The following is a 14,243-nucleotide window of genomic DNA, read 5'->3' on the forward strand; positions in this document are numbered from 1 at the left end:
TTGACTCTGGTGACCCAAAAATTCTCTGTCTTAAACTTAAACATCTTTTTAAATTTTCCGAATCTTCAACAAATCTGATTCATTCCTATTTTTCTAATCGTAGCATATCTTTATTAGTTGGAAATCATAATTCTAGATGCCTTCCAGTTTCACGAGGTGTCCCACAAAGCACGATATTACGCCCTCTCTTTTTTTCTTTATACAGCAACTAATTGAACCGGGCCCGCTACGCTGCGCCTTCTTTTATTTTATATGGAAAAAAAGTTTCCTTGGTAAATTTATTTTCGACAATTAAAGATCTTTTAGTAAAATACCATGCTACGAAAATAGTATATCACTTGACTAACAATTTAAAAATATAAGTGCCCTTATCTAAATCCCATATGATCGCAATTGGTCTACGAATTTAAGTTTGGATGTAAGGTGTACTCCATTCTTTAAATACTTCATTTCAGCCCGATATTCTCATGATGTCTGATTTAGTGGTGTTTTCGGGGGAAGGTGGTCCCACAGATACTTGGCCCTGAAAAAATATCAGCATCGTACTCTTCTCTCAAATACCATTTATTTAAAACCCATATTGCCATTGGCTTAAGAGGAGTTTACAGGATGAGGCGTCCCCCTAACACATGGCCCCAAAATAGGTTATCAAATTCGTTTTCTAATCTCAAATACCCTTATTTAAGCCACATATTGGCATGGTCGAAAAATTTTTTCCCTTTGGCGGTGTTTTGGGAAAGGGGTCATGCTCTAAATAATTATATAAATAATTGTACTCCCAAATACCTTTATTTGAGCCCCATATTGCGATGGCCAGTAAATAATTGCTGTTTATGGGGTATTTTGGGAAAGGGGTAAACCCCCAACAAACAGGGGGCCGACAACAAGACAATCACGGCATCTCTCAATATTCGAAAGACTAGGATAAGCAAAGATCCTAATACTAAAATATTAGGCAGTGCAAGGTTGAGAGACGCAACACTGCCTAACCAACAGGAACCTGATGACGGATCCATCACCGACCTCAAGATTCGGAATACTGGGATAGGTAAAGATCCTAATATTAAAATATTAGGCAGCGCAGCGACTGGAGCCTCAATACAACGAACAGGGTGCCTGTGATGGTACCATCACGTACTCCCAAGAAGCCCATTTACTTAAGATTTGGAAGACTAAGATTGACAAAGATCCTAGTACCGAAACATCAGGCAGTACAGGGAATGGAAACCCAATACAGCTTAACGAACGGGGACCCGACGATGGAACCATTACCGATTTATAAAGAGTCGGAAAACTAGACTAGGCAAAGAAACTAAAACGATCGAAATGGGGCCCGAATCCGATTATAGTCCACTGGCTCTACAGGAGCGTGATTAGACCAATACTTACTTATGCCCCATTAGTTTTGTGGACTGCTATGGAGAAAAAGTGCAATAAAAGGACCATACAACAGGTTCAGAGAACATGTTGTCTTGTCATAAGCGGAGCGATGAGGACCACGCCCTCTAGGACACTGGAGACTATTCTAGATATCCGACCCATTGGCATACAGTATAAGTGTGAGGCACTGCGACTATTAGACTTAAGGCGATGGGAGAATGGATTTAGGATGGGAGCAGCTCATACCATCGCGATATAATCGAGACGACGATAGGAAACCTGGAAGGAAAGGAAGAGGTTTCTGATCGGATACCAGAGATGAACCTTGTAGTCGAGTGCGAGGCATTGCTGCCATCGGCACAGTCTTGGATTGACGGAACCCTAGTATTGCCATCTGGAAGATCATGTTACAAGGATGGATCAAAGCTAGAGGACAGAGTGCGCCTGGGGGTTTACATTGAGAACCCAGGGACTGAAATCAGTTTTAGATTGCCGGACCATAATAGGGTCCTGCAGGCGGAGATCCGGGCGATCACGGAATGCGTGAAGTGGTGTGGTGATTACGCGAGGACTTCGAGTGTGAATATCTTTACCGACAGTAAATTAGCCATAAGGGCAATAACAACCAGGACAGTAAGGTCACCAAAAGTCTTACAGTGTATGAAGGAGATTAACGCCTTCTCTGAGGATGGCAAAATCCGCATCGTTTGGGTGCTGGGGCGTAACGGAGTATTGGGAAATGAAAGGGCAGACGATTTGGCGGTAAAGGCCAGAGGACTGCTGTCAATAAACTTGGTTAACCCGAAGCCTTTTAGGACGACGCAGTCCGAGTTAAGAGAGTGGGCGACGAATGCGCATGCAACATTGTGGAACAGCGAAACGGTCGGTAAGACGGTGAAAATCTTATGGGGGGATGCAGATCGTGAGAAGACGAGGCTATTACTGAAAAGAAGCAAGAAGGAGGTCAGTATAGCTATTGGAATCATAAATGGACACATAGAACTACGAGCTCACTTAGGTAAAATCGGTGCGGTAAGTGTTTGCATGTGTAGGCCATGCGGGGAAGATGATGATACGGTGGAGCATTTCCTTTGTCATTGCCCGGCATTCGCGTCTAACAGATACCGGCACTTAGGTGGAGACACAATACCAGATATGAACCAACTTAGGCGAGTGGTATTGAAAACAATTTAGGATTTCGTAAGTAGCACGGAATTCCTTAAAATGTTCTTGTTAGAGGTTACTTTATAGTTTTTAGAGCGCCCAACCAGCCGATTACTGGCTTAGGTGTATGTCCATAAGTGGCATGGGCGGATTAATATCTGCACCCTTCTTTCAACATAACCTAACCTATAGATATTTAAAAATCGAAGTTCGCACAGAAAGTTAAAGTAGCGGTAACCGACTCGAAATTTCGATAGTATATTTTCATGATTTGCAGACGTTGTTCGTGTACTCTACCATGATAGAAATATTGAGGTTACTGAATAAAATGACAGTGAAAGTTCATAATTAGTGTAAGAATGCGCTCAGAAATTAAATTCAAAGCTGTCAAGTCACTATTGGAAAACCTTTTATTCAATTATTTTGTAAAATTTAAATCGGGTATTGATTGAGGCTTCTATGGTCTCAAGAAGTTATATCAAATCTGGAGATCGGCTTATATGTGGGCTATAACAGTTAGTCAGTCAGAACAGAAGTCGTTGTGCCAAATTTAAGCCAATCGAATAAAATTTGAGGCTTCTAGGGACTCAAAAAGTCAAACCAAATAATCGTTTAATATGTGGGCCAGGTTTAATGCTCACATCCGCTATATCATACAGGTACAGAAGGTGCTCTATAGACTCATCTTCTTCGATGTCCTTACAGCTTCTGCAAAATGCGTTACTGGCTACCTTCAGTCCGTCAGCATTTTTTCCGATTAGACACTGACCTGTCATGACGGACACAATGACTGAGACGTCTGTTCTAGTCAGTGACAGCAAGTATAAATTAGACTTTTAGTCTCATCTTCATCGCTGTCCTCACAGCTTCTGCAAAATGCGTTACTGCCAACCTTCAATCTGTCAGCATTTTTTCCGATTAGACAGTAACCTGTCATGTCGGACACAATGACTGAGACGTCTGTTCTAGTCAGTGACAGCAATGCGGTAGACCTCTTCAAATATAGATTAGGACACATAGTTTTGTAATTCTCACAGACCCTCTCTTTGCGACAATCTATCATTCGTTGCCTTCGGGCATACCCATAGATTCCAGTTTCCCTGGAATGTGTAGAGTAATTCTTAGTCTCACAAGTTCGTCTGCTTTACAATTCCCTGGGATATCTCTATGGGCCGGCACCCAGAACAGGCGAATTTTGAACTGTTCAGTCATCCCGTTGATAGATCTGCGATAGTCGAAGGCGATGTTTGTGTTCAGAAATACGTTCTACAAGGATTTAATGGCTGTCTGAGAAGATATTTATGCCAATTGTCAATATGACATTGTATCTTAGCCATTCCACACATTCCTTAATAGAAAGGATCTCCGCTTGATACACCATGCAGTGGTCGGGTAACCTTTTCGATATGACCAGTTCGAGATCGTTAGAGTACACCCCAAAGGCCACCTGGTCGTCTTGTTTGAAACCATCCATATAGATGTCTATGTAGCTTCTCTATCCAGGGATATCGTAGTTCCAATCGGCTCTATCAGGAATAGTGGTACAGTACTTTTTATCAAAAAGCGGGTCAGACAGGATGTAATCCACACTGCCTGAAACATCGTACATTGCATCAAGGATAACACAGTGTCCGTAACCTCCACTTGACCAAAGAGAAGCTCCTTTAAGCTCATGGAAGTGGTCGCAGCAATTTGTCTAGCCACAATGTCCAGGAGAATTAGATGTAACATCAAATTCAGTGCATCAGATGGTGTCGTCCTCGGTAGTGAAAGTTTTAAGCAAGTTATGGGTGATTCTCAATAAATTTTGATTATTTTTAATAGTGTGGTTTGTTTTTGCTTCGGCAGAAATGTTAAAAATTTTTATAGTGCGAAAGTTACCATTTGGCACAGTAAAATATAACTTTTTTTTCTCCCCAGTTAAAAAAAAAACAAGTAAAAGCGTGCTAAGTTCGGCCGGGCCGAATCTTATATACCCTCCACCATGGATCGCATGTGTCGAGTTCTTTTCCCGGCATCTCTTCTTAGGCAGAAAAGGATATAAGAAAAGAGTTGCTCTGCTATTAAAACGATATCAAGATATGGTCCGGTTCGGACCACAATTAAATTATATGTTGGAGACCTGTGTAAAATTTCAGCCAATTCGTATAAGAATTGCGCCCATTGGGGCTCACGAAGTAAAATAGAGAGAACGATTTATACGGGGTCTGTATCGGGCTATAGACCGATTCAGACCATAATAAATACGTTTGTTGATGGTCATGAGAGGATCCATCGTACAAAATTTCAGGCATATCGGATAATAATTGCGACCTCTAAGGGTGAAGAAGTCAAGATCCCAGATCGGTTTATATGGAAGCTATATCAGGTTATGAACCGATTTGAACCTTATTTGACACAGTTGTTGAAAGTAAAAAAAAAATACGTCATGCAAAATTTCAGCCAAATCGGATAGGAATTGCGCCCTCTAAAAGCTCAAGAAGTCAAATCCCCAGATCTGTTTGTATGACAGCTATATCAGGTTATGGACCGATTTCAACCATACTTGGCACAGTTGTTGGATATCATAACGAAATACTTCGGGCATAAATTCATTCAAATCGGATAAGAATTGTTCCCTCTAGAGGCTCAAGAAGTCAAGACCCAAGATCGGTTTATATGGCAGCTATATCAGGTTATGAACCGATTTCAACCATACTTGGCACAGTTGTTGGATATAATAACAAAACACGTCGTGCAAAATTTCATTTCAATCGGATAAGAATTGCGCACTCTAGAGGCTCAAAAAGTCAAGACCCAAGATCGGTTTATATGGCAGCTATATCAGGTTATGAACCGATTTGAACCATACTTGGCACAGCTGTTGGACATAATAACAAAACACGTCGTGCAAAATTTCATTCTGATCGGATAAGAATTGCGCACGATAGAGGCTCAAGAAGTCAAGACCCAAGATCGGTTTATATGGCAGCTATATCAGGTTATGAACCGATTTGAACCATACTTCGCGCAATTGTTGGACATAATAACAAAACACGTCGTGCAAAATTTCATTCCAATCGGATAAGAATTGCGCACTCTAGAGGCTCAAGAAGTCAAGACCCAAGATCGGTTTATATGGCAGCTATATCAAAACATGGACCGATATGGCCCATTTACAATACCAACCGACCTACACTAATAAGAAGTATTTGTGCAAAATTTCAAGCGGCTAGCTTAACTCCTTCGGAAGTTAGCGTGCTTTCGACAGACAGACGGACGGACGGACGGACGGACAGACGGACGGACATGGCTAGATCGACATAAAATGTCACGACGATCAAGAATATATATACTTTATGGGGTCTCAGACGAATATTTCGAGTAGTTACAAACAGAATGACGAAATTAGTATACCCCCCATCTTATGGTGGAGGGTATAATAACCACTAGAGCATTTTTAAAGCTCATCATAGTGAATTGCTATCATTTAGCACACATCCTGAGTCGATCGTTATTGCCATCAATGGGTCCATCTTCCATCCTTATAGGTGTTACTAGCAAATGTAGACGAATGCGCATGTAACTCTGTGGTACAGGGAAACGGTCGGTAGGACGGCGAAAATCCTATGGGGAGATGCAGATCGTGAGAAGACGAGGTTATTACTGAAAGGAAGTAAGAAGGAGGTCAGTATAGCTTTTGGTATCATAATGGGACACATAGGACTACGAGCTCACTTATGCAAAATCGGTGCGGCAAGTGATAGCATGTGTAGAGAATGCGGGGAAAATTATGAGACGTTGGAGCATTTCTTATGCCATTGCCCGGCTTTCGCGGCTAAGATACCGGCACTTAGGTGGGGGCACAATACCAGACATAAACCAACTTAGGGGCGTGGCTTGGAAAACAAATAAGGATTCTGTGAGCAGCACGGAATTCCTAACTTAGATTTTCTTTGCCGAGTTTACTTTTTTAGTATTTAGAGCGCACAACAAGCCGATTACTGGCTTAGGTGTATGTCCATAGTGGCATGGGATGGATTAATATCCGCATCCACATTTCAACCTATCCTAATCTAACCTGTGCGACTGTAGTAGAGTAGCGAATAGAAATTGTAGACGCCATTATTTATGGTTACAAACTTACCCGTAATATCGTTACAGTCGTGCATAGAGTTAGAAGTCGCCCCGGTTTTATGATCTTGAGCCGCTGCAATGCGTAATGCAGACATACGCTGAAACTCGGGTTCTTGGAGCCATTTTAGCATTCGTCGAAATGTTTCGCGGCCAGATTTAAGCTTTGACCAAGGCTTTGGATTCCTCAAAAGATCGGATAATGTGCCTTGGGAACGACATAGAACTCTTTGTGCAAATATTGCTTGGGGTATGCTGTAACGTTTGAGCTCAGATGAAATCCGCTGCGCTAAGTCCTTTGTGTTAATTTCTTCTATTTCCTCAACATCATTCCTACACGATAAGGAGACCCTTACGCCTTCAGTCTTTATGTTACAACTTGGTTTTTGGGTAGAACGCTGTTGCGAATAGTCAAACTTTTTACGGCTTTCTTTGCACGTGGTAAATATTTTGAAATTCTCCTGCTGCTTTTGTGAGTTTCGAGTTGTTTGTTGATCCGAGTAAGGGCACGCAACAACGTGCTCACCTATGTCGAATTTGGGTTCATTTGCCGAAGACAGGTTCCTTGCATTTAGTGAGATTTCCTCTTCAAGCTTCGGTATCGTTAATGTTTCATCCTTTGAGTTTGCTATCGGCATCATTGGGTCGTTATTGGTCTTTCCAAGACTATATTTCTGGGAGAGTGCTGAATTGGTACAGTCATCATTTGAATGTTTTTTAACGTTATAAGAATCGTCCTCCCCCTTTTCGTCATCGAAACATGTATCTTTGTCAGGAATAAATATCTTCTCTTCCATAACACGAACATCTATCTTGTTAAATGAAGGCACGGATATTACCGAGTTATTCTGAATGAAGTTGTTATCATATTTTTTGCTCTTGCATGACTGCACAGTTACAAGTTCATTCAACTCTAAAATCCGTAGCGTATCCGAAATGATGGCTTTTTCACTATTTGTGGTACGAAGTTTTTCCTGTGAAGAATATTCGGGATCCACTAACTCATTAAAACTCTGTGAATTCTCCGAATTCGTGTGCACCTGATAGTCTGACGAGCGATCTGCCTGTTTTTGCGGCGGAAATATCGTATGGTGCACGGTTTTTGTCAAAAGATATGCATTTTTTCTTATTGTGGGATCACTGCGAGTCCTGTTAACGATAATATCGTTATTGATATTGTCAATGCTTGAAGTATCAACAACACAGGCATCGTTCAAATGATTTCCATATAAGAATTTCTCCGACATGGTTGATATGGGTGGTAGAGGCGTCAGCGGTGTTAACGTAGCATATGATGGTACGTTGCTAACATCGCCCGATGTAAGACACTCTTCATTTTTGGGGGAGCCTAAAGGCTGACAGCAGTTTATATCTGATGTTACATTGGGAATGTTGCATATTTGCAAATCCCCGGAATGTTTTAAGGCAGATTCCGAATTACTTTCTTGAATTTTTTCTACTACAGTTCTCAAGCTCTTAGAGGTATTTGAAAACAAGGCATAATTGTTTGTAGTGATTCCAGACAACAACTGTGGCTGGTTGTAACAGTGATACATTTGTAAGGAATTTTCAGGAAGGATATTTTGTGTGCCGGAATTATCACCACCGAAATTAGCTGGATCCATTTTTCCTATTATTGGCACTTATTTAAAGTCACTATTTTATCATTCTGGTTGCCACCACTTTTCGAAAGAGTTTTTTATATGTTTTAGTTTTATCCTTTGCAATTCTCCGTTTTGTTTCACTGTGATTTTGTTCAATTGATATATATTTTTCCATTTTTAATCTTCTTCTATTCGTATCCATAAGAGATCATGCGTAGAAAGTTCAAACACATTTTCTCTTGTGAGCCGAATTCGTTTTTTCTGCATTACTTGAATTGATGTTGCCTTTCTTTATTTCATTCAGAATTTGCCGCATTTCCATCCATTGATTAATTAATAAAGAGAAAACAAAGTAATTATTATTTTAAAACAGCAAAAGAGAATATTTGTAACAATGATAGAATATAATGTAATTACAATTTCTAACCACAAACACTAAAAAGAACTGTTTAACTCACATAAAAGTTCAAATCAATGGTCTCTTATCGGTACCAGTATACATTATTGTCTTTGTTGCACTTTCTATAAATTAATGTGTTCTTTTGAAAACTTTTGGCACCAGTTTTTTGTTTAAGAGAATAGATGTGGGTTAAGTAGAAATTGTGTCTGCCGTTATTTGAAATCATTAAAAAACTATTAAATAGTAGAATATTTGGTGGAGTTGTATTCTGAAAACTTTTAAAATTAACAAGAAAAAAAATGGAGAGATCGATTTATATGGGAGCTGTATCGGGCTACAGACCGATTCAGACCATAATAAACACATATGTTGATGGTCATGAGAGGATCCGTCGTACAAAATTTCAGGCAAATCGGATAATAATTGCGACCCCTAGAGGCTCAAGAAGTCAAGATCCCAGATCGGTTTATATGGCAGCTATATCTGGTTATGAACCGATTTGAACTTTATTTGACATAGTTGTTGAAAGTAAGAATTAAATACGTCATGCAAACCTTCAGCCAAATCGGATAGGAATTGCGCCCTCTAGAAGCTCAAGAAGTCAAGACCCCAGATCTGTTTATATGACAGCTATATCAGGTTATGTACCGATTTGAACAATACTTGGCACAGTTGTTGGATATAATAACAAAACACGTAGTGCAAAATTTCATCCCAATCGGATAAGAATTGCGCGCTCTAGAGGCTCAAGAAGTCAAGACCCAAGATCGGTTTATATGGCAGCTATATCAAAACATGGACCGATATGGCCCATTTACAATACCAACCGACCTACACTAATAAGAAGTATTTGTGCAAAATTTCAAGCGGCTAGCTTTACTCCTTCGGAAGTTAGCGTGCTTTCGACAGATACTAATTTCGTCATTCTGTTTGTAACTACTCGAAATATTCGTCTGAGACCCCATAAAGTATATATATTCTTGATCGTCGTGACATTTTATGTCGATCTAGCCATGTCCGTCCGTCTGTCCGTCCGTCCGTCTGTCTGTCGAAAGCACGCTAACTTCCGAAGGAGTAAAGCTAGCCGCTTGAAATTTTGCACAAATACGTCTTATTAGTGTAGGTCAAATACTTCTTATTAGTGTAGGTCGGTTGGTATTGTAAATGGGCCATATCGGTCCATGTTTTGATATAGCTGCCATATAAACCGATCTTGGGTCTTGACTTCTTGAGCCTCTAGAGTGCGCAATTCTTATCCGATTGGAATGAAACTTTGCACGACGTGTTTTGCTATGATATCCAACAACTGCGCCAAGTATAGTTCAAATCAGTTCATAACCTGATATAGCTGTCATATAAACCGATCTTGGGTCTTGACTTCTTGAGCCTCTAGAGGGCGCAATTCTTATCCGATATGAATGAATTTTGGCACGACGTGTTTTGGTATGATATCCAACAACTGTGCCAAGTATGGTTTAAATCGGTGCATAACCTGATATAGCTGCCATATAAACCGATCTTGGGTCTTGACTTCTTGAGCCCCTAGCCTCTGCGCAATTCTTGTCCGATTGGAATGAAATTTTGCACGACGTGTTTTGTTATGATATCCAACAACTATGCCAAGAATGGTTTAAATCGGTCTATAACCTGATATAGCTGTCATATAAACCGATCTTGGGTCTTGACTTCTTGAGCTTCTAGAGGGCGCAATTCTTATCCGATATGAATGAATTTTGGCACGACGTGTTTTGGTATGATATCCAACAACTGTGCCAAGTATGGTTTAAATCGGTGCATAACCTGATATAGCTGCCATATAAACCGATCTTGGGTCTTGACTTCTTGAGCCTCTAGCCTCTGCGCAATTCTTGTCCGATTGGAATGAAATTTTGCACGACGTGTTTTGTTATGATATCCAACAACTATGCCAAGAATGGTTCAAATCGGTCTATAATCTGATATAGCTGTCATATAAACCGATCTTGGGTCTTGACTTCTTGAGCCTCTAGAGGGCGCAATTATTATCCGATTTGCCTGAAATTTTGTACGACGGATTCTCTCATGACCATCAACATACGTGTTTATTATGGTCTGAATCGGTCTATAGCCCGATACAGCTCCCATATAAATCGATCTCTCTATTTTACTTCTTGAGCCCCCAAAGGGCGCAATTCTTATTCGAATTAGCTGACATTTTACACAGGCCTCCAACATATAATTTAATTGTGGTCCAAACCGGACCATATCTTGATATCGCTCTAATAGCAGAGCAAATCTTCTCTTATATCCTTTTTTCCCAAAGAAGAGATGCCCGGAAAAGAACTCGACAAATGCGATCCATGGTGGAGGGTATATAAGATTCGGCCCGGCCGAACTTAGCACGCTTTTACTTGTTTTTTTTTTTTTTTTGGGGACTGAGCATATAGCTTGTATTATGTTAAGGAGCTCGGTCGAGTACGAATAGTAAGCTCGGAAAGTAACAATTTTTAAAGTTTCGCCTAGATGCTGATGTATCCAATGAAAAAATCATAAGAGCAACAGACAAATGGTTGCCAGGTACAAGAAAACACAACAAGAATTTCGAAGACACATAAATTGTTTCGTAATATTCACACAAAAAAGGAATATCCTTCCCAAAGTAGGTATTTAAATTTTTATTTTTATTTGATGTATACCATAACGAATGCAATAGATCATAAAACAAAACATTATTGGAGTTATGCGAAACACATTTTTAATAAGTGTGTTTATAAGTGTGTATCATAACATTGAAATAAATTAAAAAGAACTCTGAACAAGTAAAACGGCGTTAAGTGTAAAATTTCAATCGCAATCGGATTAAAAATGCGCCTTTATGGGGCCAAGACTTTAAATCGAGAAATCGGTTTATATGGCAGCTATATGCAAATCTTGATCGATCTAGACCAACTTGAAGAAATATGTGGAGGGGCTTAACTTAACTCTTTGTCCCAAATTTCGGCAACATCGGACAATAAATGCGCTTTTTATGGCCCCAAAACCTAAAACAGAGAGATCGGTCTATATGGCAGCTGTATCCAAATCTAAACCGATCTGAGCCAAATTGACGGAGGGTGTTGAAGGGCCTAAGACAACTCACTGTCCCAAATTTCAGCAAAATCGGATAATAAATGTGGCCTTTATTGGCCTAAGACCCTAAATCGGCGGATCGGTCTATATCGCAGCTATATCCAAATCTGGACCGATCTGAGCCAAATTGACGAGGGATGTCGAATGGCCTAACACAACTCAATGTCCCGAATTTCAGCAAAATCGGATAATAAATGTGGCTTTTATGGGCCTAAGACCCTAAATTGGAGGATCGGTCAATATGGCAGCTATATTTAAATCTGAACCGATCTGATCCATATTGACAGACGATGTCGAAGGGCCTAACACAACTCACTGTCCCAAATTTCAGCAAAATCGGATAATAAATGTAGCTTTTATGGGTCTTTGACCCTAAATCGGAGGATCGGTCTATATCGCAGCTATATCCAAATCTGAACCGATTTGAGCCGTATTGACGGAGGACATCGAAGGGCCTAACACAACTCACTGTCCCAAATTTCAGCAAAATCGGGTAATAAATGTAGCTTTTATGGGCCTATGACCCTAAATCGGAGGATCGGTCTATATGGCAGCTGTATCCAAATCTAAACCGATCTGAGCCAAATTGACGGAGGATGTCGAATGGCCTAACACAACTCACTGTCCCGAATTTCAGCAAAATCGGATAATAAATGTAGCTTTTATGGGCCTAAGACCCTAAATTGGAGGATCGGTCTATATGGCAGCTATATCCAAATCTGGACCGATCTGAGCCAAATTGACGAGGGATGTCGAAGGGCCTAAGACAACTCACTGTCCCAAATTTCAGCAAAATCGGATAATAAATGTGGCCTTTATTGGCCTAAGACCCTAAATCGGCGGATCGGTCTATATGGGGGCTATATCAAGATATAATCCGATATAGCCCATCTTCGAACTTAACCTGCTTATGGATAAAAAAAGAACCTGTGCAAAATTTCAGCTCAATATCTCTATTTTTGAAGACTGTAGCGTGATTTCAACAGACAGACGGACAGACGGACGGACATGTCTAGATCGTCTTAGATTTTTACGCTGATCAAGAATATATATACTTTATAGGGTCGGAAATGGATATTTCGATGTATTGCAAACGGAATGACAAAATGAATATATCCCCATCCGTCGGTGAAGGGTATAAAAAGTTTGAATTACCATCTGAGATCTGTTTATATTTGGCAAATTATTAAGTTAAAACTATATTACAACATTAACTTGAACTTGGAACCTTTTTCAAAACTAGTTAAAACCGCGAATAATATGGTCTACATATCAAGAATAAAAGGTTTTGTCAGGGTAAAAAACTTTATAATTGCCAAAAATTCTTCCAAAAAATTATCCCAAAAACATGTACTTTCATCGTAAAAAAAGTCCAATGTTTTTTACAATAAATGTTTACTTGTCGAAAATTTCCCTTACGAGAAACGAGTTATTTTCTTGCGTAAAGTATGTATGGGAGCTAAATCTAAACCTGAAACGATTTGGACCAAATTTGGCTTAAATAGTCGTGTTATTCGAGTTATTGGCAAATATTTTTAATACCATTTAGTATCAATTTAATATCAGACGAGTGGGCTATTACGTATTGACGGCGTCTCATTGTGTCACATGTCGTGTCACCGCGGCAAAAGTTTTTTTTTATCTTTGTACTTAAAATATTGAAGCCATTATAAAATGTAAGCTTTATTAATTAAAATGTTTTAATACCAATTGTGGGCGAAATAGTAATAGTGAAAACTCTAAGGACGTTCTCTATATCAAAAACATTATAAAGTCTCTTGTGGGGTAAACGATGCTGTGTCGTTTTAATCACTTAAACCCGCTTCTGAGAGTCAAAAGATATTGAATTAATTGTTGAATACTAAGAATCGTGGATGGTCACTGTGTAACAAAACAAGTAAAAGCGTGCGTTCGGCCGGGCCGAATATTATATACCCTCCACCATGGATCGCATTTGTCGAGTTCTTTTCCCGGCATCTTTTCTTAGCCAAAAAAGGATATAAGAAAAGATTTCCTCTGCTATTAGAGCGATATCAAGATATGATCCGGTTTAGACCACAATTAAATTATATGTTGGAGACCTGTGTACAATGTCAGCCAATTCGAATATGAATTGCGGCCTTTGGTGGCTCAAGAAGTAAAATAGAGAGATCGATTTATATGGGAGCTGTATCGGGCCATAGACCGATTCAGAGCATAATAAACACGTATGTTAATGGTCATGAGAGAATCCGTCGTACAATATTTCAGGCAAATCGGATAATAATTGCATCCTCTAGAGGCTCAAGCAGTCAAGACCGAAGATGGGTTTATATGGCGGCTATACCAGGTTATGGACCGATTTGAACCATACTTAATACAGTTGTTAGAAGTGGTACTAAAACACTATGTGCAAAATTTCAGTCAAATCGGATGAGAATTACGCCCTCTAGAGGCTCAAGAAGTCAAGACCCAAGATCGGTTTATATGACAGC

General features: G+C 39.8%; 1 protein-coding gene across 11 annotated transcripts in view; it reads right to left on the reverse strand.

The window, feature by feature from the left end:
* LOC106094859 (uncharacterized) overlaps positions 1 to 14,243 on the reverse strand; it is a 150,505-nt gene that overhangs the window by 56,077 nt on the left and 80,185 nt on the right. For 9 of the 11 annotated variants that reach the window (XM_059370869.1, XM_059370877.1, XM_059370879.1 and 6 more), the window contains one exon: positions 6,671 to 8,550. In XM_059370869.1, the coding sequence (XP_059226852.1) occupies positions 6,671 to 8,282 (1,612 nt within the window). In that variant the 5' untranslated portion in view covers positions 8,283 to 8,550. Of the gene's footprint in view, positions 1 to 6,670; positions 8,551 to 8,719; positions 8,820 to 14,243 lie in introns of those variants that run through there. The other 2 variants (XM_059370875.1, XM_059370876.1) reach the window with 2 other exon arrangements.

This window comes from Stomoxys calcitrans, chromosome 1, assembly GCF_963082655.1.
Source record: "Stomoxys calcitrans chromosome 1, idStoCalc2.1, whole genome shotgun sequence".
NCBI lineage: Eukaryota > Metazoa > Arthropoda > Insecta > Diptera > Muscidae > Stomoxys > Stomoxys calcitrans.